Source organism: Thamnophis sirtalis, unplaced genomic scaffold, assembly GCF_051295495.1.
Source record: "Thamnophis sirtalis isolate CommonGarterSnake01/CBP01778 unplaced genomic scaffold, rThaSir2_p1.2 scaffold_3, whole genome shotgun sequence".
In the NCBI taxonomy this organism is placed as follows: Eukaryota; Metazoa; Chordata; class Lepidosauria; order Squamata; family Natricidae; genus Thamnophis; species Thamnophis sirtalis.
In genome coordinates this window covers 21,593,853-21,621,383 of record NW_028261383.1, presented here as the reverse complement: position 1 = coordinate 21,621,383, position 27,531 = coordinate 21,593,853, and the positions used below count along the sequence as shown (strand labels likewise).

At 41.7% G+C, this 27,531-nt stretch overlaps 2 protein-coding genes across 4 annotated transcripts in view; one reads left to right on the top strand and one right to left on the bottom strand.

Annotated features, from left to right (window-relative positions):
- The first annotated feature begins 65 nt into the window (after positions 1–65).
- Positions 66–26,007, top strand: LOC148047504 (uncharacterized). 3 transcript variants are annotated; one of them, XR_015696131.1, is made up of 2 exons: positions 66–190; positions 481–1,848. XR_015696131.1 is itself a non-coding variant. In XM_087711515.1 (2 exons), exon 2 carries the CDS (start codon positions 23,537–23,539, stop codon positions 25,073–25,075), a length of 1,539 nt encoding a protein of 512 aa, XP_087567641.1. In that variant the 5' UTR covers positions 120–190; positions 22,850–23,536; the 3' UTR covers positions 25,076–26,007. The 3 variants fall into 3 exon arrangements, 2 of the variants coding, with proteins under 2 accessions (XP_087567641.1, XP_087567640.1); XM_087711515.1 differs by lacking the exon at positions 481–1,848 and adding an exon at positions 22,850–26,007 and having other exon boundaries at positions 120–190; XM_087711514.1 differs by lacking the exons at positions 66–190; positions 481–1,848 and adding exons at positions 19,838–19,921; positions 22,850–26,007.
- The window catches only part of LOC106553994 (uncharacterized), a 40,014-nt gene continuing 23,325 nt past the window's right edge, over positions 10,843–27,531 (bottom strand). The window contains exon 3 of the mRNA XM_087708072.1: positions 10,843–17,122. Coding sequence (XP_087564198.1) covers positions 14,240–17,122 — 2,883 coding nt within the window. The 3' untranslated portion in view covers positions 10,843–14,239. The remainder of the gene's footprint in view (positions 17,123–27,531) is intronic.

Sequence of the window (27,531 nt, the reverse complement as noted above, 5' to 3'; positions counted from 1 at the left end):
GAAGTACAACAGCGACCTCTGTGGCTGAGCTTAAAAGAGTTAAAACCATCGAGTACTGTATTGCTAGAAAGGACCAAAGAAGAGAAGCACAGAGGAACTTCCTCTTCGGGAACACTAACTGAAGACGGGAGGAGAGTTTCGTGCAGAGAGGCTCTGGCGCCACTTCAAGGCTCGAAGCATCAGTTGGCAGGTGAGTTGAGGGCAGGTGGGAGGAGAATCCGGGAGCAACTCAGGCTCTTTGGTTCCCTCCACGGCCTGGAAGCAGAGAAGCAACTAGATAGAATGTGAAAATAACAGCTGTGGGGGGGATCTTTGAGGTCATCTAGTCCAGCCCCCCTGCTCCAGCAGGAGACCTTTTACATTTCAGGCACATGGCTGTCCAGTCTCTTCCTGAAAGCCTCCAGTGATGGAGCATCCACAACTTCTGCAGGGAAACCGGTTAATTGTTCTCACAGTCAGGAAACGTCTCCTTGTTTCTAGGTTGCTTCTCTGCTTGATTCGTTTCCATCCATTGCTTCTTGTTCTGCCTTCAGGTGCTCTGGAGAAGAGGTTGAGCCCCTCTTCTTTGTGGCAGCCCCTCAGATATTGGAAGACAGCTATCATTTCACCCCTCGGCCTCCTCTTCTGTAGACTGGAAGATTTCCAACTTCAACTCTTTTGTTCTGTTATGGACCCTGTTATGTTTTCTTGGCAATAATATTGGACTGATCTGCCATTGTGTCTTTTGGATTTTTTTTACTTCCACGTCTAGCCAACAAGCAGGATATTTTCTATTGGTGCCCCATCCATGTATTAACTGGGTTCAACTAAAAAGGTCCTATTGAGGATCTTTTCAGATGTTCAGTTTGTATAGGTGGCCCAAGCTTACAATTTAACTTTGACTTTTAATAAATTTATATGCCGCCCAATCCCGTACGACTCCGGGCGTCTTACAGAAACAAAATTAAAATAACGAGTTAAAAATAGAAAAGAGAAACAATTTTAAAACAACGCACCATGCACTCAATCTGGGTGGGGCTGGACCTCATTCATGAAGTCAACAACCCCAGGCCTGCCGGAATAGCCAGGTTTTAGTGGCTTTTCGGAAGGCCGAGAGAGTGGGAAGGGTCCGGATCTCTGCGGGTAGGTCGTTCCACAGAGTCGGAGCAGCTACAGAGAAGGCCTCCCCCGAGGGGCCACCTGCCAGCATTGTCCTGTCGACGGCATCCGGAGAAGGCCCAGTCTGTCAGTTCTTATCGGCTGTTGGGAGGTATGTGGCAGGAGGTGGTCTCTCAGATATCCAGGTCCTAGGCCATGTACGGCTTTAAAGGTAATGACCAGCACCTTGAAGTGTGTACGGAGACCGATCGGAAGCCAGTGCAGCTCGCGGAGGATAGGTATAACATGGGTGTATCTAGGTACACCCGATATCGCTCACGCGGCTGCGTTCTGGACCAACTCTTCTATAGATGTGCATTTAGATTTTCTTGCCTAAGTGTAAGTTTCTCCCCATTGAATTGCATTTTACTGGAAAGGGCCCGGGGCTCACATGTGTCAAGATCCTTCTGTATCTTGGGCTTATCCTCTAAAGCAGTGAGGGCAGACCTTTTCGGGAACGTGACCCGGAACAGAAGCTGCCAAGTGGGCATACAAGTGCCGGGAAATGAACTTCCTGTTTCTGACACACGCATGTGCACCAGCCAGCTTGTCTTCCGGTTACTGGCGTGCATGCGTGCACAACAATCAGCTGGCCATTGCACATGTGCACAATGGAAACCAGAAGACCAGCAATTCCAGTTTCCGGGACTGCCACACACGTTAAGAAAATCTGATTGTCACAAGTGCACGTGTGCCAGAAATCCAGAAGAGGAATGGGCGATGCTGCATGTGCCAGCCGACATGTTTCCGCATTCGCGCACATGTGCTATAGGTTCGCCATCATTGCTTTAAAGCATTGGCTGTTCCCCACAACTGGATGTCACCTGCAAATTTGATGAGTTCTCTTCCAATCTCTTCATCTAAGTCATGTTTGAGCAAACTGGATATTCTAGCACTCAAGCTGCTGTCCCAAAGATGCTTTTCAAAACCCACGTTTTGCAGGAGTAGAGTTCCAAAATTTTACCAACAAGGTGTCAACAGAAATCCTGAGGACTGTGTGCTTCTCCCAAGACTTGTATTTCTGAGACTCTAAACAGTAGGGAGTTTCAGTTCAGTGGCAATTAGCAACCAAATAGAGGTGCCAACAGGTACAGAGATGAAAATAAGTAACAGCTGATTGAAACTTCCCTTAGCACCAAACAGGTAAATATGTTGCTGCCAATCAAACAGGAAGGAAACACTGTACCCTATGCCTTCCCCTTAATTTTCAAGATCCCTCTCCATGAAAAATCCCTTTTTTTAAAAATTATTGCAAATGCTGGTAGCAGTTAAGAAAGAAGCTTTCATGAAATGCCCTCAGTTAGGTTGGCATTGTGATGTAGAGCTTTGTTGTGGTGTCCCATGTCTCCTGTGCCTAATTCCATTTTAAACTTGGGGAACATGTAATTCTGTTGATGCAAAGGGGGTGTAGAAAGATAGCCCCCACCCTCTCCTAGAAAAATGAAATGTAGGAAATATTAAAAAGGCAGAAAATGATACCTCCCTGGATGAGAAAAGGAGAAACATGCTCTTGGAAAGCAGCCCCCACCTTTGTTAATAGCCCCAGAAAGACAAAAGACATCTCATCTGCAACACAAACGATCTTCAGCTGCAGGGTGACGGGATTAGCCCTCCTCATTCAGATCCAAACAAGGACAAAGTATTTAAGCCATAATAGGAATTGTCCAAAGCCCCTTAGTTACCAACACACAGCAAGACTCAACCCTGTTTTTTGGCCGCCTATCAGAAGATGGCAGCATCTGTGACTGAAGAGCCAACAGTACAATTGCGGTCTCTGTGGCTGAGTTTAAACCAGTTAAAACTATCGAGAACTGCATTGCTAGAAAGGATGGGAGCAGGCGAGAAGCACAGAGGAACTTCCTCTTCTGAAACTGTCACGCGGTGGATTTCAATTTTTTTTAAACTAAAGACTCTGTGGGTGTGGCTAGATGAGGGGCCTCACGCACAGTCAGTCTTAGGCCCTCCCACCTAGCCAAGCTCACAGAACCGGCGAATATCTCTGTTTTCTCAACTGGAAGGCTGGCGAAGGAGCCTCGTTTTCCCACTGCCGCAGCTGCTTCTCTCTCAGCGCCGAACAATCCATGCCCCCCCCCAATACACATACACACAGAAAGCAGGTAGACACCCCCTCCCAATCTAGCTGCTTTGTGTGGCCGGGACGGTGCGTGCGTGCGTGGAGATGCCCCTCAATCATGCGCCAAAGCACAGCAAAGGCTCGTTTAGGAAGCAAAAAGAGCCTGGAAATGGCCTGAAAAACTGATGGAAGCGTTTGGGATTATGAGCGCCCAGAAATGAATCCCTTTGTGAGCCTGAGCTCTTCCCAAGAAGCTTCCATAGGGAGCACAGACAATTCTTAAAAGATTCCTCGCCATGGTTTGGAAACTGCTGGTTGGTTGGAGAAGGCTGAAGGAGATGTGGATTCTACAGATTTGGAGTGAACAGATTAGATGTGTGATGAACGGACTTTGAAGGGAAGTTGGTTGTCGCTGGACTTGCCATATCCAACTGGAAAACTATTTGGGCTGGACTATGGTGAAAATGAAGAGGCAACAGAGCCGAGGTGGCGCAGTGGTTAGAATGCAGCACTGCAGGCTACTTCAGCTGACTGCAGTTCTGCAGTTCGGTTATTCAAATCTCACCGGCTCAAGGTTGACTCAGCCTTCCATCCTTCCGAGGTGGGTAAAATGAGGACCCGGATTGTTGTTGGGGGCAATATGCTGACTCTGTAAACCGCTTAGAGAGGACTGAAAGCCCTATGAAGCGGTATATAAGCCTAACTGCTATTGCTAACTGCTATTTATGATTTTGTGGAATAAATTACAATACTTGTTTTATTGTTCTCAACCAAAATATTAAGAAAAAGTTTTATTTGTAAGAATCAAACAAAGATATTTTATCCCGGACAGATCAGAGACAATGATTATGGTGATTTATGATAAATAAAATCCATTCTAGACTTTATACAAATTAAAACAAAACTAGATTGTTAATGCTTTGATGTTTTAACTTTGCTGTCGGTTCACTTGTTTGCTACTTTTTAAATTTTGGGCCTGCTTTACAAGGAGAGAAAACTAATATTATTCTAATATATTTATTTATACTCAACTGGGGGGGGGGATAAATTATATGTAAATCTGTTTTTGTCTTCTTGAGCCACATTTTCCCTTCTCTTTAAATGTTGTGTCTCTCCTTGTTTTGTTTTTAAAAATTTCTTTCTTTTTTGGGAGTTTGTAATTTAAATTAATTTTCTGAATAATTTTTTGGGCCAAAAAAAGTTTTTTTCTTTTTCTTTTTTAACATACATATAATCCAAGGTATACTATTACATATTAACAAACATTGAAAAAAAAATCAGTGATATATCGATTTATCTTGCAATCAAGCCCCATCAATTTTATTTGCTCTTCTGCTTTCCATACACCATATTATAGTCTATTTCATCTTCAACCCTTTCTCCTCTCTCCTCCTCCCTATCTCCTTTCTTCCCTTGATCTCTCTCTTCTCTACTTCCGCTTGCTCTCTTCCTCTGTCCTCTTTCCACACCTTCCTTCTCGCCTTCCTCCCTTCTGCTTCCCTCTCTCCTGTCTCCTCTCTCTCGCTTTCCCTCTCTTTTTCTCCCTTCCAGTCTCTATTTTGCATGGTGTATTTCAGCTTTTCAGCAAACCCCATTCACCATCAATGGCATTAATAATTGGGACTTCCGGGGAGGGGCTTACTGATGGAAGCAGCTTAATATAGCTGCTCCCGAATTCCTGGTCGCGTTATCTGTCGGGCGATCATCTATCGGACGTCTGGCAGTTTGTTTACCTTACTCTTCAGGCAAGAGGAGGAGGTGAGCGAGTTCTGCTGTGCAAAGTGCCGTCTGATCCTTGCAGTTTGTTTTTCTGCGAGGAGAGGGGGGCCAGCTGAGGGCAGAACTGTCTCCGTGCTGGGGAATTCCAGCTGCATTTGCAGCACAAAGTAAGCTCTCTCTTCCTCAGAACAAAGCTTGATTTATTGATTTCAAGGCGATCAGGATTGGTATGCGGGAACCCTTAACTGTTTGTTCAAATCTTAGCTTCATTTTTACAAGACCTTTTTCCGATAACCTAGCTATTAAAGAGACACTTAAAATGGCGACGAGCTCGCTGAACTGCTTCGTAACAATGTTTATCTTTTGAAACTCTTCGTAAAGCCCTACAGAGTTTTAAAACTTCAAAGGAAAGGAGTGATTTATCACCTCGTTCCACAGCTATATAACTGGCCAGCAGAGTTTCACTAATTGGTTGAAGATAAAACTTGGAATGGCCTCTAAACCAAATTTTAATTTAAAGATGCCCCCCTCGGCTCCTAGAAGCGCTGGCACAAAGTTGCAGCCTCCGCTCTCTACGCCCCCTATAGGTGACCCACTAATGAAAGAATTCTTTCTGAAGGAACTGAAAGAACTGACTGAGAAAATGAATTAGACTTTTAACACTCAGACAATTAAGGTGGAAGCCAAATTTAAAGATCTTAAAGAAGGGCTTAAAGAGGAGATATCCGTGGCGCATAAGGAGTTGTCTTGAGACCCGGGTTTCTAAAATCAGAGATGATATGTTGGGGATTGTAAATGTATTGACAGAACATGTTTCCGGAATTGAAGATAGACTAGATGATCTTAATGACGCCAATATTAATTTGACATCGAAAACAGAGGTGGTGCAACAAAAAGTTGAAAATGCTGAAAAAGAAATTATTATAATACAGTACAGACAAATGGAACTGGCATTAAGAGTAAGGGGCTTGCGTGAGGACAAGCAGGAAAACTTGAAACAGATTTTCTCAGGAGCGTTTGACAGTCTGTTGGGAAGACCAGGGGGTAATTTTGACTGGCAAATTGACAAAGTTTATCGCGTTAATTCTTGGCTGGCAAAGCAGAAGCAGCTCCCTCGGGACATTGTTATATATTTTACCACAAGAGAGATTAGAAATACGATACTACAAGAGTCCTATAAAACTAAGCTTCAAATTGGGGGTCAGGAATTGACTGTTTTGAAAGAGATACCAAGTCAAATGTTAAGAGCCAGGAAAGACTATGCTTTTTTATTATTTTTTAATTATTAATAATTAATTATTTATTATTAATAATAATAATTATTTTATTATTATTATTATTACTGTTATTTTAGTTGAAGAGCTTAGAAATTGCCAGATACAGTTCAGATGGGACGCACCATTTGGCCTAGCACTCACATTTGACAGGCAAAGATACCGTCTTAACTCAGTATGGAAAGCTCGAGATTTTTACCATAATATTTTGAAGGCTGGACATCCTGCACCATCTGGACCTAGAGAAAGAGCACAAGAAGGACAAGATAGACAGCAAACCACACAACTACCAGATAAGATGGATCATCCCCCTCTCCTAGAAGCACAAGGAGCTATGGAACAAAGACCAAACTGCATGATTACCAGACGAATGGAGCAACAATCCAAAATGCAACAACCCCAACAATCACCTGCTATCGGTCAAGAAGCTACAGTAACCAGTCTAGAAGCAGTGGGAGGAGCCAGGCCAAAGGTTAAACAGTCTGTCCAGGAGGCTCTAAAAAAGCTTCAGGAAACCAAAGATGACAATTAAGCTTCTAACATGGAATGTCAATGGATTGAACTCTCCACAGAAGAGAAAGAAAATATTTCACTATCTTAAACAGTTTAAGAATATAATTTGTTTGCAAGAAACTCATATCAAATCAACCGATCAAAAATATTTGATTAACCCAAGAATTGGCCAATATTTTATAGCTTCTGCTATGGAAAAGAAAAACGGTATAGTTATATACTTAAGAAAAGACATGAAAGCTGAACTAATCGAAGCAGACCCCCATGGAAGATACATCGCATTAGATCTGGTTTTAGAAGGGAAAAAGACATTGATTTTGGGAATATATGCTCCTAATCAACAAGATGGATTCTATAGAAATCTTCATGCTAAATTAGTATAGTGGGATTATAGGTCTTGTATACTACTGGGTGATTGGAACGGTGTTATAGATACCAAGAAAGACAAGAAAGTTTCTCGCCCAAACACTCAGATGCGAGCAAAGCTACCTAAATCCTTTTTCGATATGATGGATGACTTTGAATTGAGAGATATTTGGCGAGAAAGAAATGCAGAAGAACATGACTTTACCTTCTTTTCTGATAGGCATCAAACTTTTTCTAGGATTGATTTTATATTAACTACTAATGATTTGCTTTCCAGGGTGAAGAAGACAAAGATTTCGGTTAGAGTTTTCTCAGATCATAACCCAGTTTGGATGGAGTTGGGAGGGGTGGTACAGGCAAGAAGGTCTTGGAGATTGAATGAAAATTTATTCAGATATGAAAAGTATATTAATGATTGTAAAAAATTGTTAACAGAATACTTTGTTTTTAATATGAATAAGGGTGCACCTATGGAAATTGTATGGGATGCAAATAAAGCGTATATGAGAGGAGTTTTGATAAATATAAATAGATCACATAGACATAAACATGGGGTAAAACGAACAGAATTGGAAGATGAAATTAAGAAGAAACAGCTGGCGTTAACTTTAAACCCAGGAGACACAAAGATTAAGGAAGCAATTATTATATTAAAGGCCCAATTTAACATGTTGATTTCTGATCAGGTAGCTACTAGTTTGTCATACGCAAAACACAATACCTTCTGCAATGCAAATAAACCTGGCAGATGGTTAGCATATCAGATTAGGAAAAAACGGAACTCTCGAAATATAACTAAACTGATCTATAGAGGGAAGGAGGTGTTCCAACAGGATGAGATTCAAAAGGCCTTCCGGGAATTTTTTACAGAGTTGTATAAGGGTGATAAAATTAATGGTCTAGATATAGAGAGATACTTAGATAAAGAGAAAATACCCCTAGTTAAAGAAGAGCACAGGCAAAAATTGAATCAACCAATAACTTCGGGGGAAATTCTACAGGTAATTAAGCAGTTAAAGGCAGGGAAGGCACCAGGCACAGATGGCTTGACAGCAGCTTACTATAAAAATCTACAGTTAGAAATGGTAGAACCTCTTAAAGAATTATTTAATAAAATTCAAACGGAAGGTAAGGTGCCTCCATCTTGGAAGACAGCTTTTATATCCCTGATACCCAAAGAAGATCAAGATATTACTCAACCAAAAAACTATAGACCTATCTCATTACTTAATGTAGATTATAAAATTTTTACCAAAATCCTAGCAAACAGGTTAATGTTGGTTATTCAACAATTGATACACAGTGACCAAACAGGTTTTATTCAAGGGAGACCAATGAAAAGTAATGTAAGACTAATTATTAATGCATTAGAATACTTGGGAAAGAACAATCAAATTCCTGCTGTGTTCATATTTTTGGATGCTGAGAAAGCCTTTGATCAAGTTAACTGGCAATTCCTGTTGAAAACATTGCAAAAAATATAAATAGGAGAAAGTTTTTTACAATCAATCAAAGCAATATATCGACAGCAAACGGCTCAAATCATAGTCAATAGAAGTTTAACAGATTCTTTTCAAATTGGAAAAGGTACAAGACAGGGTTGTCCTTTGTCCCCACTACTGTTTATTATAACTTTGGAAGTATTGCTGAATGAAATACGGGACTTGGACGGTCTAAAAGGAATTAAGATTAGGCAGCAAGAATACAGAGTGCATGCTTTTGCAGATGATTTGGTTATAATATTGGATCAACTGCAGGAATCTAGTATGATCTTAATGAATACGATTAATCAATATGGTCAAGTGTCTGGTTTTAAAATAAATTTAGGGAAAACCAAAATACTAGCTATAAATATGAATACTGAACAAAAGGAAGAACTAGGAGGAATGTTAGGATGTGAAATAGTCAAAAAGGTCAAATATCTCGGAGTTAATATCTTAAGCTCAAATGGGAAATTATATAAGTATAATTATGAACCACTTTGGCATAGTATACAGTTAGAGATGAAAAAATGGGATAAGTTGCAGTTATCTTTGTTGGGAAGAATAGTGGCAGTGAAAATGAATATCTTACCCAAATTTTTATTTCTTTTCCAAATGTTACCTATACTTAAAAAAGATGCCAATCTCTTAGAATGGCAGAAGGGTATTAATAAATTTGTAAGGGCAGGGAAGAAGCCGAGAGTAAAGTTAAAAATAATGCAAGATATACGTGAGAGGGGAGGTTTGAAATTACCCAATCTAAAATTATGACGCAGTAGCATTATCTGTAATCAGTGATTGGATTGATTTAACTAATGATAGGATACTGAATATTGAGGGACATGACTTGGTATATGGCTGGCATGCTTACCTGTTATTTAACAAAAAAGTGGACAAAAATTTTAAAAGTCATATTTTAAGGAATGCTTTATTGCGGGTTTGGAAGAAATATCAACACAAATTAAATGACAAGATACCCATGTGGGCAATTCCTAGACATGCAATAGAAAATATGAATATAGCACAAAAACAGGATGGAATTACTTACAGACAGCTTCTTACCCTGGAAAGGGGGGTATTACAACTAAAATCCTTAGAGGTACTAAAAGAGGAGAAGGTAATTCAAACATGGTTCCAGTATGGGCAGTTACAGGCCAGGTGGAAAATAGATCAAAAATTGGCTTTATCCAAGTTGAGGATAATCTATTTAAACAAATAAGAGATCAAAGCTTAATGCATATAAAGAGGATATACAATGTATTAGTACAGATGGATTCTGAAACAGAATTAGTTAAAGATTGTATGATAAAGTGGGCTCAAAATATTGAAGAACCAATAATGTTGGATATGTGGGAAAGAATTTGGGTAAGAAATGTGAAATTTACACAAGCCCAAAACCTGAGAGAAAATTTTTACAAGATGTTCTATATATGGCATTTAGATCCTAAAAAATTGGCTTCTATGTATTCGAATTTACAACCCATATGTTGGAGATGTGGTTCTCTTGATGCTACATACTTCCATATATGGTGGACTTGACAAAAGGTTAAGGCATTTTGGATAAAAATATGGTGGATTATACAAAATATTCTTTAAAAAAGGATAAAGTTTACTCCTCAGTTATTTTTGTTAGGTATAATTACTGACTGTACAGCAGTAGAGGTTAATCTGATTTTGCATTTAATAACGGCAGCAAGACTGTTGGTGGCGCAATACTGGAAGAAGGAAGATTTGCCTACAATCCAAGAATGGACATTGAAAGTCACAAATTTAGCTGAGATGGCTAAAATATCTGCATATCTTAAAGACCATTCAAATGAGAGATATAAACGAGACTGGAAAAAATGGATTGATTATATACAAAATAAATATGGGACTAAGAAATTCCAGATAACCTATGCTTAAGATTAGGAATGATTTAAATTGTTTAAAGTTAGTTTAGCAAGGAGGAGCTAAGTTCAACGCAAAAATGTTATTAATTTCTTACTCTTTTTTTTCCTCACTATATCTTAGACTGTGTTTGTTAAATATCTACACCGTGTACGGGTTCTGGGAAGTCGGGGGGGGGTAGGTTGTGGGGGCTCGGGGGGAAGTAAAAAAAAATATAATAATAATTATATTCAAAAAAACTATTTTCCTTATTACTAATTTTACATACCTTCTCCTTTTAAAGGTCTACTTATATACGAGTTCAATTGGTTCCCCCCCCCCCCCCCAAGCCTCTTTTTTGGCCAAAGTGTGAGAGGGATTCAGGTTTCCAGTTATCCCCGTAATACTATTATATAGTTATACATCAGTAAGCACCAATATTTTTTAGGTCTCGTGTTGTAATTTTAAATATATTTTGTTAGACTTATTTCCAAATTCCCCCTCCATTCTTTTTCTTTTTCTATCCACTGGTAACTTTTCCAACTGATATTTTTCTAATCCAGTATAATCATTTCACATTCCATCTAAAAACAACCCAAAACAAACAAAAACAGCACAAAAATGGCTCCAAAAACAGCCTGGAAATGGCCTGAAAAACTGATGGAAGCGTTTGGGATTATGAGCGCACAGAAATGAATCCCTTGGTGAGCCTGAGCTCTTCCCAAGAAGCTTCCATAGGGAGCACAGTCACTTCTCAAGAGATTCTTCACCATGGTTTGGAAACATGCTGGTTGGTTGGAGAAGGCTGAAGGAATTGCGGATTCTACAGATTTGGAGTGAACAGATTAGATGTGTGATGAACCGGACTTTGAAGTGATGTTGGTTGTCGCTGGGAAATGGACTTGCCATATCCAACTGGAAAACTATTTGGACTGGACTGTGGTGAAAATGGATCAACAACAGAGGTTTATGATTTTGAGGAATAAGACACAATAGTTATTTTATTGTTCTCAAACAAAATATTAAAAAAAAGTTTTATTTCTAAGAATCAAACAAAGATAATTCATCCCAGACAGATCAGAGACAATGATTATGGTAAATAAAAAGCCATTCTGGACTTTATACAAATTAAATGCAAAACTAAATTGTTAATGCTATTTTAATTTTGCTGTTTATTCACCTGTTAACCATTTTGCCTCTCTGTGTAGTAGATTGATGAAAGTCAAATTGTTTGTAAATATAGAACTTTATAAATTTGGGGGAGGTAACTAATATTGCTCCGACATATGCATGAATACTCAAGTGGAGGGGATAGTATATGTAAATCTGTTTTTGCACTTTTTTTTTTGCTTTCTTTTTAAATGTTGTGTCTATTCTTGCTTTGCTTTTAAAGCTTTGTGGGATTTTTTGGAGTTTTATTTATATTAATTTTTGAATAAATTTTTCCCCCCCAAAATCCACAAGGAAGTTCATGTGGCTGCTCTTCACCTATCTTCTAAACTGCCTCCAAATTCATGGAAACATTGCATTATAGGCTTGGAAGGAACCTCAGAGGTCTTCTGGTCCAACCTGCTCTTCAAGGCAGGACACTTAAACCATCCCTCTCAAATGGTCGTCCAGTCCACTCTTGAAAACCTCCAGTGACCCACAAAACCGGGAGGCAAACTATTCCCCTGATTAATTGCTCTGACAAAATATATGCACATATCTTCTACGTTGGGCCTCATTTTAAATAGCTTCCCCCAATTACTTCTTATCCTGCCATCTGGTGCCCTAGAGAATAAGTCAAACTGCTCTTCTTTGTGTCAGATGCATAAGTACTTGAAGATAGCTATCTGGTCCCTCTTGGTTGCTCTCCTGTGCAAATTTTCCAATGTCTCAACGTTTTTATATCATGGTGACCAGCACTCAACTATGTATTCTAAGTGTGGTATTGCGTAAAACAATTCTATATTTTCTTGTTGTCTTGACATTATTCCTCTCTTGATGCAACCTAGGACTGCATTGGTTGTTATTGGCAACTGCAGCACAATGCTGGCCAAGAGGAACTTGTCCACTTATCCGGCACCCCAGGGATACATGGCCTGCCCTTTTGGAGATCTCCCAGAGGCAGACACCATTTTCATTGCACCCACAATTCTTTAACACAGTCTACAAAGTGTTAAGGTAGCAAAACAGAACAATTTGTTCCATTCCCAGTGACCAAGAAGCAGCCACCATATTGACATAGGCAGCCATGGCAAAACGACAGCTGATTCCACAAGTTCACTGCATGGCCTACGGATGAATCCCGGGCACAGTCAAAGGAATGGCTCTTTCTATTAGGCAGTCAGACAGCCCAGAGATACATGCCCTGTCCCCTGTCCCCACATGAGATTCAGAGATCTTCGAAAGGAATGGAGGAGGCTGTGAGTCAGGCCTAAGGACTGCAGGGATCCAGAAGAAGTGGAGACCCGTGGTGGGAGAAGATCTATGGAACCATGTGGGGAGCCTAAGGGGGACGACTGACCTATTGGGACCTGTGAGGAAGGGAGTGGCCTAGGAGGACCCAAAGGTGGGATTCTCCAAACTCTGAAGTAGCCACTGTTGAGCTTAACAATTTCCCCATTCATTTGACGGCTTCATCAGGAAGAGGAAGCGGTGAGGGTAATTCAACAAAATGATCAGCCAGTATTCAGATGACGCCAATATTCAGTGTTCTCACCTACACTCTCAATGGGAGTTCAGAAATGAAATTCAAACCTTCTCCAAACTCATCAACTTTTGCCTCATATATATTGAGTTGTATGCAATAAGGAAGGGGTGTCAAACTCAAAGACCAGGGTCAGATGTGGGCCACAGGGTGGTTAAATCCGGCCTGTGGGCTGTCGTGAAAACAGCGGACTGGTCCATGGTGCCTCTGCCAGCATTTGCACTGGCAGAGGGTTGCAGGAGGCCATTGCAACTAAAAATGGAGGTTGCGGGGGACGCAGGTGACCCTCCCGACCTCCATTTTCATTGGTAGACGGTTGCAGGAGGCCACTGCAGCTGAAAATGGAACTCGGGATCCCATTTTTGTTGGCAAAGCACTCGGGCTTCCACAGGGGCCCCCAACCCAAGTGACGTTAAGATAGTTATGCCCCCCTGTCCACTTCCACCACAGCCCTCCACCTAGGTCAAACAGAACCATGATGCAGCCCTCAATAAAATCTAGTTTGACACCCCTGCGATAAGGAGTCATTTTGGCCAAAAGGAATATCCACAGACTGGCCATTTGAAAGTGTTTCACTAGGTTTGAATTGAAATGAAAACTTTTTGCTAAATAGGGCATTCAGGGTTTTTCATGTGACCTCCGGTGAATCACCATATTGGAATTCTGACTGAAACTTTTGCCACAAACAGGACACTCGTACGGTTTCTCCCCTGTGTGAGTCCTCTGGTGTTTAACCAGACTGGAATTCTTGGTGAAACTTTTCCCACAGTCAGCACATTCAAAACCATTCTCTCCTGTGTGTATCATCTGGTGATTTGTGAGCTGTAATTTTGAAATGAAACCTTTTCCACAGTCAAGACATTCAAAGGGTTTCTCTCCGGTGTGAGACTTCTGATGTTTCATCAAGCTAGAATTCTGAGTGGAATCTTTGCCACTAATAGGACAGTCATACAGTTTCGCTCCTATATCAGTTCTCTGGTGACTCATGAGGTAGAATTTTGTAATGAAACATTCCCCACAATATGGACAAGGATATGATTTCTCTCCTGTGTGAGTCCTCTGGTGTTGTACCTGGCAGAAATTGGAAGTGAAACGTCCCACAAATCGGACACTCCTATGGTTTCTCTCCTGTGTGAGTTCTCTGGTGTATCAACAGGCTGGACTTGTGATTGAAACATTTCCGACAGTCAGGACATTCGAAGGGATTCTCTCCCATGTGAGTCCTCTGGTGTATCTCTAGGTGGGAATTCTGACTGAAACATTTCCCACAGTTAGGACATTTAAAGGGTTTCTCTGCTGTGTGAGTCCTCTGGTGTATCACTAGGTAGGAATTCTGACTGAAACCTTTCCCACAAACAGGACATTCAAAGGGTTTCTCTCCTGTGTGAGTCCTCTGGTGTCTCATCAGGATGGATTTGTGACTGAAACCTTTCCCACAGTCAGGACATTCAAAGGGTTTCTCTCTTGTGTGAGTCCTCTGGTGTATCATTAGGTGGGAATTCTGACTGAAACATTTCCCACACTCAGGACATTCAAAGTGTTTCTCTCCCGTGTGAGTCCTCTGGTGTCTCACCAGGTGGGAATTCTGACTATAATGTTTCCCACACTCAGGACATTCAAAGTGTTTCTCTCCCGTGTGAGTCCTCTGGTGTCTCACCAGGTGGGAATTCTGACTATAATGTTTCCCACAGTCAGGACATTCAAATGGTTTCTCTCCTGTGTGAGTCCTCTGGTGTATCACTAGCTCGGAATTCTGACTGAAACCTTTTCCACAGTCAGGACATTCAAAGGGTTTCTCTCCTGTATGAAGCAATTGGTGTACCACCAAGTGGGATTTGTGACCGAAACCTTTGCCACAAACAGGACATTCAAAGGGTTTCTCCCCTGTGTGAGTCCTCTGGTGTCTCACCAGGTTGGACTTCGTATTCAAACTTTTCCCACAGTCAGGACATTCAAAGGGTTTCTCTCCTGTGTGAGTCCTCTCGTGAATCACTAGCTGGGAATTGCTGCTGAAACTTTTCCCACACTCAGGACATTCAAAGGGTTTCTCTCCTGTGTGAAGCAATTGGTGTACCACCAAGTGGGAATTGTGACCGAAGCTTTTCCCACAAACAGGACATTCAAAGGGTTTCTCTCTTTTGTGAGTCCTCTGGTGTATCACCAGGATGGACTTCGTACTGAAACCTTTCCCACAGTCAGGACATTCAAAGGGTTTCTCTCCTGTGTGAGTCCTCTGGTGTATCACTAGGCTGGAATTCTGACTGAAACCTTTCCCACAGACAGGACATTCAAAGGGTTTCTCTCCTGTGTGAGTCCTCTGGTGTATCACTAGGTGGGAATTGCTGCTGAAACTTTTCCCACACTCAGGACATTCAAAGGGTTTCTCTCCTGTGTGAAGCAATTGATGTACTACCAAGTGGGAATTGTGACCGAAGCTCTTCCCACAAACAGGACATTCAAAGGGTTTCTCTCTTTTGTGAGTCTTCTGGTGTATCACTAGCTCGGAATTCTGACTGAAACCTTTCCCACAGTCAGGACATTCAAACGGTTTCTCTCCTGTGTGAAGCAATTGGTGTACCACCAAGTGGGATTTCTGACCGAAACCTTTGCCACAAACAGGACATTCAAAGGGTTTCTCTCCTGTATGAGTCCTCTGGTGTCTCACCAGGTTGGACTTCTTACTGAAACCTTTCCCACAGACAGGACATTCAAAGGGTTTCTCTCCTGTGTGAGTCCTCTGGTGTTTCACTAGGTTGGAATTCTGATTGAAACCTTTCCCACAAACAGGACATTCAAAGGGTTTCTCTCCTGTGTGAGTCCTCTGGTGTTTCATCAGGATGGATTTGTGACTGAAACCTTTCCCACAGTCAGGACATTCAAAGGGTTTCTCTCCTGTGTGAGTCCTCTGGTGTATCATTAGGTGGGAATTCTGACTGAAACATTTCCCACACTCAGGACATTCAAAGGGTTTCTCTCCTGTGTGAGTCCTCTGGTGTCTGAACAGGGTGGACTTGCAACTGAAACATTTCCCACACTCAGAACATTCAAAGTGTTTCTCTCCCGTGTGAGTCCTCTGGTGTCTCACCAGGTGGGAATTCTGACTATAATGTTTCCCACAGTCAGAACATTCAAATGGTTTCTCTCCTGTGTGAGTCCACTGGTGTATCACTAGCTCGGAATTCTGACTGAAACCTTTCCCACAGTCAGGACATTCAAAGGGTTTCTCTCCTGTGTGAAGCAATTGGTGTACCACCAAGTGGGATTTGTGACCGAAACCTTTGCCACAAACAGGACATTCAAAGGGTTTCTCTCCTGTGTGAGTCCTCTGGTGTCTCACCAGGTTGGACTTCGTATTGAAACCTTTCCCACAGTCAGGACATTCAAAGGGTTTCTCTCCTGTGTGAGTCCTCTCGTGAATCACTAGCTGGGAATTGCTGCTGAAACTTTTCCCACACTCAGGACATTCAAAGGGTTTCTCTCCTGTGTGAAGCAATTGGTGTACCACCAAGTGGGAATTGTGACCGAAGCTTTTCCCACAAACAGGACATTCAAAGGGTTTCTCTCTTTTGTGAGTCCTCTGGTGTATCACCAGGTTGGACTTCGTACTGAAACCTTTCCCACAGTCAGGACATTCAAAGGGTTTCTCTCCTGTGTGAGTCCTCTGATGTATCACTAGGCTGGAATTCTGACTGAAACCTTTCCCACAGACAGGACATTCAAAGGGTTTCTCTCCTGTGTGAGTCCTCTGGTGTATCACTAGGTGGGAATTGCTGCTGAAACTTTTCCCACACTCAGGACATTCAAAGGGTTTCTCTTCTGTGTGAAGCAATTGGTGTACCACCAAGTGGGAATTGTGACCGAAACCTTTCCCACATTCAGGACATTCAAAGGGTTTCTCTCCTATGTGAGTCCTCTGGTGTCTCAACAGGATGGAATTCTTGCTGAAACCTTTCCCGCAATCAGGACACTCATATGATTTATTTTTTGTTTGCATCCTCTAACATATTACCAGGCTGGAGTTCAAACTGAAACTTTTCCCACAAACAGGATTCTCCCTGGTGTGAGTTCTCTAATGTATCACCAAGTTGCCAAGCTCACTTCATTGGGAGCACATGTAGGGCTCCTTCCCTATGTGGGTCCCTCCATGAACCAACCACACGGAACAGTTCTGACTAAAGCTTTGGCCATATTAATATTGTTTTTCTCCAATGTGGATCATTTTGTGCACACTCAGTTATGATTTGAAATACACATTTTGCCCATCTGTGGACCTGCAAAAGGGGATCACGTGACCCTAGAATAGGGCAATCATCATAAATGTGAGTTAGATGCCAAGAATTCAAATATAGGTCATGTGACCATGGGGCTGCAGCAATAGTCATAAGTGTGAAAAATGGTCTTAAGTCAGGTTTTCAGAGCCACTGTCACTTCAAATAGTTACTAAATGAAGTGTTGTAAGACAAGGACTGCCTGTAATGTATCCTTGTGTTCTGCATACTCTACTTTTTCCAGTTCGAAATCTCTTCTCGATTACCTGCTGGGGAAGAAGGAGAATTTTGTGGATTTCTGAAGGAAATGGAAATGTTTTGATTTCTGGCTTGATTGATTTTCCTTTTTAACATTGTTTGTTATTCTCAGTTGTCCGGAGTTCTCTTATTGGCATCCGTTTTGCCTGTAAGATTCAAAGAAATTGTTTATAAAATGGTTGCAGAAGATGTAAAAAAGAAAACTATATACATTCAAGGTAAAAAGAAAATATTCCACAATTCTAAAATAACCTTAGATCAATTATGATTTATTTCACACATTGAAGATTACGGAGATCCAAGTTCACATTTGCATTCAACCATGAAATTCTCTTGTTGACTTGGGTCAATACAAATTCTTAGCATAGCAATTATTGGCTAGAATTGCTGTAATTAAGATGAACACAATTTATAATAGAATCATAGAGTGGGAAGGGAGCTTAAAGCTCTTCTAGTCCAACCCTCTGCTCTACCATTTCAGAAGTGGCCATCAAATCTCTTTTTGAAAGCTTCCAGTGATGAAGCACCACATTTTTTTCCAATATTGTGCATACGTTATGCGAGACGCAGTTAGTACATGTATAATTCAGTGACGTGCGGTGAGGTTTATGGCTGGTGAGGCACTATGTCAGACATTGTGGCCGGGGGGGGGGGAGAGCCGCTTTCTTTCTATTTCCGACATAGAGGCGGGACTTTGATGTTTATATGATTTGATAGTATGGGAATATGTCGTAATGTAAAAAAAATAAAAATAAAAATAAAAAAACAAAAAAATAAAATAAAAAACCCACCTCCTTCTATTCCCTTCTCTCCCCCCCCCAAACACAGACATATCTGATCATTTTTTAAAGCTGTTTGTAAAGAACAGTCTAGAGCTTTTTCTTCAGGGTAGATTATACAGCCCATAAAAGAACTAAAACTAAAATTGAAAACCTTTGCAGACAGGGCTATTCCCTCCCATGGTAAGAGAGAAACGGGGATGCAGTTGTCACCAGGAAGGGAATCTGGGCAGGTGAGAGGCAGATTCAGGTGATGCGTCTCAATTCAAGCCCACCTTTAGATGCCACGGGGCTCCTCGTAGCAGGGTTCACGCCCTGGGAGGGAGCATCTGAGCCCAGATGCTCTTCCACCCCTCCAGACCCCGGGAGGCAGATCCTCCCCAGCAGCCACAGGGGAAGGTGGGAACGGGGGTGGCCAACCTTCCCCAACATCAGGCGGCCTCCCCCGGGAGCAGAGCTGCACCAAATATGGGGCTGCAGGGAAGGAGGGGGTGGAATGGAGGGAGGATTTTAAGGGGGGGGGTGAAAGAGAGCCGTTCGCAGAAGCAGCAACCGAGGAGGAGGAGGAGGAGAAGCGGCGGCGCAGCAGTGCCCAAGGAGCAGAAAACCTTGCAAGGAAAGGCGGAGACTGGGAAGGGGAGGGGGCGCAACTGGGGAAACCCCACCTCTCTCTCCTTCCCTCTCCCAAGGAATCCCCCCTCCCCTTCCCGCACCTGGGGATCCCCCTCCTCCTCCTTTCCCCTCCCCCACTCGCAGCGTCCTTGCTCACCTGGCAGCCCTTGAGCGCCTCTCCCCGAGCTGGGATCCCCGCAGCACTTGGCGTAAGAGACATCTGGAGAGCAGAGAGGGGAAGGAAACTGGGTTCCCCCTTTTCCTGCCTCCACTCTGGGCGCAAAAGTTCTCTGCCTTTAACCCCTTCACTGAAGAGCTGCAGGGAGGAGACGACGGGGGCGCGGCCGAGCGATGCCAAAGTTCCCCCAACCGGGGACCGCAAAAAACCGTCACCCCCTCAAGGGGAGGCCAAAAGACCCAAAATAAAGATCCAGGTTAAAAAAAAGATGTGCTAATCTGGATCTCTAAATGTAAATTAGGAATTCATAGCTATTGAAGATGAGGAAAAAAGAGCTGCAGATGTCACTGGACTACAACACCCACCATCCTTCACCCTTAGATGCTGGGATTTGCTGAATACAATATCTAACCTTATGCACTGTGTCAAGAGGAATCTGGTAGGGTTAGTCACTTTTCACTCATCCGGTTTTGGGCTCTCCTACACTGGAGCTTGTGGATTGGAAAGCCAGAAGTACAACAGCGACCTCTGTGGCTGAGCTTAAAAGAGTTAAAACCATCGGGTACTGTGTTGCTAGAAAGGACGAAAGAAGAGAAGCATAGAGGAACTTCCTCTTCCGGAACACTAACTGAAGACGGGAGGAGAGTTTCGTGCAGAGAGGCTCTGGCGCCACTTCCAAGGCTCGAAGCATCAGTTGGCAGGTGAGTTGAGGGCAGGTGGGAGGAGAATCCGGGAGCAACTCAGGCTCTTTGGTTCCCTCCACGGCCTGGAAGCAGAGAAGCAACTAGATAGAATGTGGAAATAATAGCTGTGGGGTGGGATCTTTGAGGTCATCTAGTCCAGCCCCCTGCTCCAGCAGGAGACCTTTTACATTTCAGGCACATGGCTGTCCAGTCTCTTCCTGAAAGCCTCCAGTCATGGAGCATCCACAGCTTCTGCAGGGAAACCGGTTAATTGTTCTCACAGTCAGGAAACGTCTCCTTGTTTCTGGGTTGCTTCTCTGCCTGATTCGTTTCCATCCATTGCTTCTTGTTCTGCCTTCTGATGCTCTGGAGAAGAGGTTGAGCCCCTCTTCTTTGTGGCAGCCCCACAGATATTGGAAGATCGCTATCATTTCACCCCTCGGCCTCCTCTTCTGTAGACTGGAAGATTTCCAATTTCAACTCTGTTGTTCTGTTATGGGCCCTGTTATGTTTTCTTGGCAATAATATTGGACTGATCTGCCACTGTGTCTTTTGGATGCTTTTACTTCCACGTCTAGCCAACAAGCAGGATATTTCCTATTGGTGCCCCATCCTATTAATTGGGTTCAACTAAAAAGGTCCTATTGAAGACCTTTTCAGATGTTCAGTTTGTATAGGTGGCCCAAGCTTACAATTTGTTTCATGAGCCTTCAAAGTTACTATGGCACTGCAAAAGCAGATGCAGATCTGGTCCAGAAATCTGTGGTCATTGTTCTTGTGGTTATGCAGGTGCAGAAAAAGGAGTTGCATCAATTTGGTATCTACTAACCGGTGGACATTCGGGATGGTTGCAGCATCCCACACTCCTGATTCCCGTTTGTGACCTTCCCAACTAGCTTCTGACAAGCAAAATCGGTCAGGATGCCAGCAGGAAGTTGCCAGTCAGGGTCTGCTGAAATTGCCTTTAAAAACCCACAACTGCAGAGGAACAGATGTAACTTGGCACTCTCATGTGACATCATGCTTTATGATCAAGCTGCTTAGTGACACATGTGAGTCCCAAATGTAGTCAGTAAGTGAGGACCGCTTCAATAGGAGTGTGAGAAGAGTGGTGATGGAAAGTATTTTCTGACCTTATTTGGATGTCAGGACTTCCATGGGCAAAACGTTTGCTTCAAATCTTGCAGAGGGTTTAGACATCATTTCATCAATTAAAGCCCCCGCATCTCTAAAAGTAGTTTTAAAGGTTTGATTGTAACCATTTTGGAACATTTTTGAGGCTGAAAATACATGGATTTTCCAGATATATAAATTTGTAGATTTATTTATTTATACTTTCTCTGAACACATATATCTACCATTGTATAATCTATCCCTGGAATTTCCAGATATACCGTATTTCATAATAACCCTTTGGAGCACTAGGAATTTAGTTTTTTTCTTCACAAAAAATTATTAATTGATCAAAATATAAAATACAAAAGTGCAAAGGAAAATGAAGATAAGGGTAAAAGAAGGGAAGAAAAGGGGAGCAAGAAAAGTGTAGAGTTAAGGGAAAAAGAAAAGCATTGACTTCTATCATAAAATCTCAACTATTTTCTTTTATATAATAATATAAAGTAGTACTATAGTATAAAGTTTGTTTTATAACAACAAACATATCTAATCAACAAAACCCAAAATCAATGTTTCATTTTTTCTCTATCTCAAGAGCAGTTTCCACATAGAAGCAAAATTATTCCTGTTCTTTTCTTTAATCAAAGCAGTCAATTTACCCATCTTTGTTAACTTCATCAGGTTATCCATTGTGGGAATGAAAATATTCTTTCATTTTTCTGTTGATATAACATCAATGTTTCATTTTTTCCCCAAGTTCTTTATCCATTAAGCTTTTCTCTTCATATTCACTTTAATAGTCTTCTGTATGAAGATGTTCATCTTACTGCAACATTTCTTTGCTTTGCTACATGCCCACCATAAATTATAAAAAGCTCTTCTTTATATTTCCAAAATTCATTGCCTTTATATAATTCCCTAACCGTATCATACCATAAATAGTTGTACCATCAAATTCTTCCTCTAGCTCAAGTAACCTCTTAATTTGGAGAGTCACCCACTATTTTTGCCAGACAAAACAACGATCAAAGTACAATTTCAAATCTGATAAACCCAAGCCTCTTTCCTTAGAATCTTATAATAATTTATTTTAAATTCTTGTTTTCTCCCTTGCAGTATAAACTTAGAGATCTCCATCTGACATTATTTAAATGGAGTATCACAAGTATTGGTAAAATCTGAAACAGAAAATGTATATTTGGTAATCAGGGTGCTGGAGGCTAAAACATACAAAGAATGCTTATAGGAATTGGGTATGTCTAGTCTAATGAGAAGGACTAGTGGAGACATGATAACAGTGTTCCAATATTTGAGGGGCTCCTATATAGACAAAGTCAAATGATTTTCCAAAGTACCAAAAGAAACAATGGACTGAAACTAACAAAGAGAGATTATAGCAATCAATCGAATATCTTGCTTTCAGAAGTTTTGGGTACTCCATCACTGGAGGCTTTCAAAAAGAGATTTGACAGCCACTTGTCTGAAATGATAGAGCAGAAGGCTGGATTAGAAGACCTTCAAGGTCCCCTCCAGTTTTATTATTCTGTTATATGTTGTATTAATCCTAATTACAGCAATTTTATCCAATAATTGTTGTACTAAGAATATGCATTGACCCAAATCAACAAGAGAATTTCATGGTTGAATGCAAATGTAAACTTGAATCTCCGTAATCTTCAATGTGTGAAATAAATCATAATGTAAGGTTATTTTAGCATTGTGGCATATTTGCTTTCCACTGTTAATGTACCGTATATTTTTTTCTTTTTCCACATCTTCTGCAACCATTTTATAAACACTAACACTAACACATTTCTTTGAATCTTACAGGCAAAGAGGATAAGAGCACTCAGGACAACTGAGAATAACAAGCAACATTAAAAAGCAAAACAAATCAAGCCAGAAATAAAAATATTCTCTATTTCCTTCAGAAAACCCCAACATTCCTCTCCTTCTCCAACAGGTGATCAAGAAGAGATTTCAAACTGAAAAGAGTTTGAAGTATGTGGAACAAAAGGATACATTACATGTAGTCCTCAACTTACAACAGTTCATTTAGTGAGTGTTTGAAGTTACAATGCCAGGGAAAAAACTGACTTATGACCATTTTTCATACTTATGACTATTGCAGCCCATGGTCAAATGATTTATATTGGAGTGGTTGGCACTCACATCTATGATGGTTGCCGTGTTCTGGAGTCATGTGATCCCGTTTTTCAGCGCCACAGACGTGTCTATTGTGGGCAAAGTGCGTATTTCAAATCACAACTGAGTATTCACTAAATGATCCACATTGGAGAAAAGCAATACTAATGTGGCCAAAGCTTTAGTCAGAACAGCTTCCTTGTGGTTCATGGAAGGACCCACATAAGAGAGGAGCCCTACAAGTGCTCCTAATGTAGTGAACTTGGCAACTTGGTGATACATTACAGAACTCACACCAGGGAGAAACCCTTTGAATGAACTGACTGTGGGAAAAGTTTCAGTCTAAACTCCGGCCTGGGGATACACAAGACGATGCACACAAAAAAGAAATCACATGAATGTTCTGATTGCGGAAAATGTTTCATTGCAAATTCCCACCTTGTGATACACCAGAGGACTCACACAGGAGAAAAACCCTTTGAATGTCCTATTTGTGGGAAAAGTTTCAGTCGGTACTGCAGCCTGGTGAACCACCAGAGGACTCACACAGGAGAGAAACCGTTTGAATGTCCTGATTGTGGGAAAAGGTTCAATCACAATTCCCACCTGGTGGTACACCAGAGGACTCACACAGGAGAGAAACCCTTTGAATGTCCTAATTGTGGGAAACGTTTCAGACACAACTCCAGCCTAGTGATCCACCAGAGGACTCACACAGGAGAGAAACTCTTTGAATGTCCTGATTGTGGGAAAAGTTTCATTAGAAAATCTGAGGTCATCATTCATCAGACAATTCACACAGGAGAAAAACCATTTCAATGTGGTCTTTGTGGGAAAAGTTTCAGTCAAAATTCCCACCTGGTGGTACACCAGAGGACTCACACAGGAGAGAAACCCTTTGAATGTGCTCTTTGTGGGAAAAGTTTCAGTCAGAATTCTGACCTGGTGAACCACCAGAGGACTCACACAGGAGAGAAACCGTATGAGTGTCCAGTTTGTGGGAAAAGTTTCAGTCAGAATTCCAACCTGGTGAAACATGAGAGGACTCACACAGGGCAGAAATCATACCAGTGTCCATATTGTGGGAAATATTTCCTTAGCAAATTGGAGCTCATCAGTCACCAGAGGACACACAGAGGAAATAAACCCTTTGAATGTCATGACTGTGGAAAAAGTTTCATTAGAAATTCCCATCTAGTGAGACACCAGAGGACTCACTCAGGAGAGAAACCCTTTAAATGTCCTGATTGTGAGAAATGCTTCAGGCACAACTCCCACTTGGTGGTACACAAGAGGATTCATACAGGAGAGAAACCCTTTGAATGTCCTGATTGTGGGAAAAGTTTCAGATGCAACTCCAGCCTAGTGATACACCAGAGGACTCACACAGGAGAGAAACCTTTTGAATGTCCTGATTGTGAAAAATGCTTCAGTCACAAGTCCCACCTAGTTGTTCACAAGAGGATTCACACAGGAGAGAAACCCTTTGAATGTCCTGCTTGTGGGAAAAGTTTCATTACAAAATCCGAGGTCATCAGTCACCAGAGGACACACACAGGAGATAAACCCTTTGAATGCCCTTTCTGTGAGAAAAAGTTCAGTCACAAAAGCCACCTGGTGATACACCAGAGGATTCACACAGGAGAAAAACCATTTGAATGTCCTGATTGTAGGAAACGTTTCAGACGCAACTCCAGCCTAGTGATTCATCAGAGGATTCACACAGGAGAGAAACCCTTTGAATGTCCTGATTGTGGGGAAAGGTTCAATCACAATTCCCACCTCGTGGTACACCAGAGGATTCACACAGGAGAGAAATCCTTTGAATGTCCTGATCATGGGAAAACTTTCATTACAAATTCCGAGGTCATCCATCACCAGAGGACTCACATGGGAGAGAAACCGTATTAGTGTCCTGTTTGTGGCAAATGTTTCAGTCAGAATTTCCACATAGTGATTCACCAGAGGTCTCTCACAGGAGAAAAACACTTGGAATGTCCTGATTATGGGGAAAGTTTCCATTTAAATTTAAACCTGATGAAACACCAGAAGACTCATATCGAAGAGACTTTTCAAATGTCCAGTCTGTGGACAGCACTTTAGGCCTAAATAACTCTTTATTGCATACAAGAAAATTAACATGAGGCAAAAGTTGATGAGTTTGGAGAAGACTTGAATTTCATTTCTGAACTCCCATTGATTGTGTAGGTGAAAAATAAGACTCTAGATACTGGCCTGATGCTTTTTAGTCAATACATCTCAGGTTTGAGATGTAGTTGGAGAGAAAAAATGTGGAAACTGTTATTTGATAAAGGTGAACTACTTGTTTCTATATATATTATATTGATTGTAGAATTCCACCATGTGGAGTTTCCTGCCAGGGTTCCATAACATACCCAGAGCAAACTACACTCCAAGGCAGATAGTTTCCTCAAAGAATAGTTTTATTAGAGATGTCATATTGACACAAGCTGATGAAAACCTACTCGAACAGTTCCCGTGGTTTTCATCTAATTAAAAGTAAAAGTTTGTCACTTTCCCAAAATAGTCACATGATCCAATCAGCATACAGTCCAGTTGCTAGGTGACCTCAGTCTCCTGAGTACTTGCGGGAATGTCCTTGGTTCCCAAGGGAGAACATTTGTTTTGTGTATAGCATCCCAGCTATCTCTATTTCCCCTGCCCTATCCCTCAGCTCCAGTATGTGGCACTATAACACTGAAGCAGAAAAGAAAATGGCCCCAGTTTGGCCAGTTTCGAGGTTGACATTTCTATCTTCTACCTTCTTGTCCTCCAGATTATGAGTGCCATAATTGACCATTCTACAAGTAGTCCTTGAAATACAACTGCCATTTTTGGTTGCATGTTGTAACAATGGTTAAGTGAGATTACCTTGCTGAACTCCCGTCACCCCCTTCTCTCCCTGATAAAGCCTTCAAATGAATATGCTCTCAAAGGTCCAAGCCCGGACCTGGGCCAAACTAAGAAAACACGCTCAGGAACCATCAAGCCAGCAATAAGTTTAATCAGGCCAGAGCCTTGGTACAGAATGAGTCCAATGCTTGAGTAAAGTTTGTTGTAAAGTCAGTGCTGGAAGCTCATTACGTTGGTATGGAGTACGGTTGGCCTTGACCAGGTCCAAACACTGGCCATGAGCATGCGCAGAAGATGGTGAGAAAAAAACTTCCTTTATCATATCACCTCCAGTACCATTTTTTCCCATCCCAAATACCACCACCACCACCCCCGTTTCTATGGCAGCCGATAGCAAGTAAGCAAAGCAGAGACTGACATCCAGCCTTCTTTCAGGAAAGGATATCCCTGGAGAAAGAGAAAAAGAAAATAACACAAAATAACAATAACAAGCATTAGCATTTAGAGGGAATTCAAGGCTTATCAGGATATTTGATATAAAACTTTGTAAAAGTCTAGGAGCTCTGCCATGGGATTTATTCATCCATTCAGATTAGGAGGGGGGGAAATGTTTCCAGGACACCAAATGTTGAATGCGCTGTAGCTGGACCTCTCTCCAGTGGCGATGGCGCATCAGCGATCCTCATCTCAATCAGTGGGCAGGTGGTTGGGCGGTGTCCTCCTGGCCAGCTGACAAATAGGCAATATAGCAAAACTGGAACCAGGCCGAGGATCCAACAAACAGCTGTTCAGCGCAGCCGGAAGTAGCTGCCACTACTGAAGCCTCGTCTGCTACTCGCCATGTGTCCACACTGTTCTCGCGGCTCAGTCGTTTGGCTTTCAGATGGTACACTTGGATTCCAGATTTTCCCTTCCAAACCACCCTCACATCCCGATGCCTCTCCTCTCTCTCCTGTTGTTTCGTTGCGAGGAGGCTGCAAGTCAACCATGACATGTTGACTTTCAAATTAATTAAATTAAACTAAAACCTGTCTATACTTTTCTGCATTCATGATCCCATCAATATCTCAAACACCACTGGCAGAAATGCAACTCCAAACCAGGACAAATACTCTACCATGTTTCCCTGAAGGCCACAAACATTCATTTGTTCATTTCTCCAATTCTTCCCAGGTGTTATCAAGAATTAGATCCAAAAATTTCAAACTTGGATTCATCATTCCATAATACTCTTTTCCACTGATCCTTAGTTCGATTTAGACTTAGAATAACTTTATTGTTGCTTTGAATGTACACTAATTGGCATAAATTAAAACAAAATTTCATTGCATACAATTTTTGTCAGCTTCAGCATATTTTAACCTTTTTACCATGTTTCCCTTCTGCAAAAGTGATGTCTTGGCTGTTACCCATCCACAAAGACCATTCCTTATTGTGCTGCTTCTCACTGTAGGTCAACATGGCATCTGGGGTTGTACCTGGCTCTAGAGCAG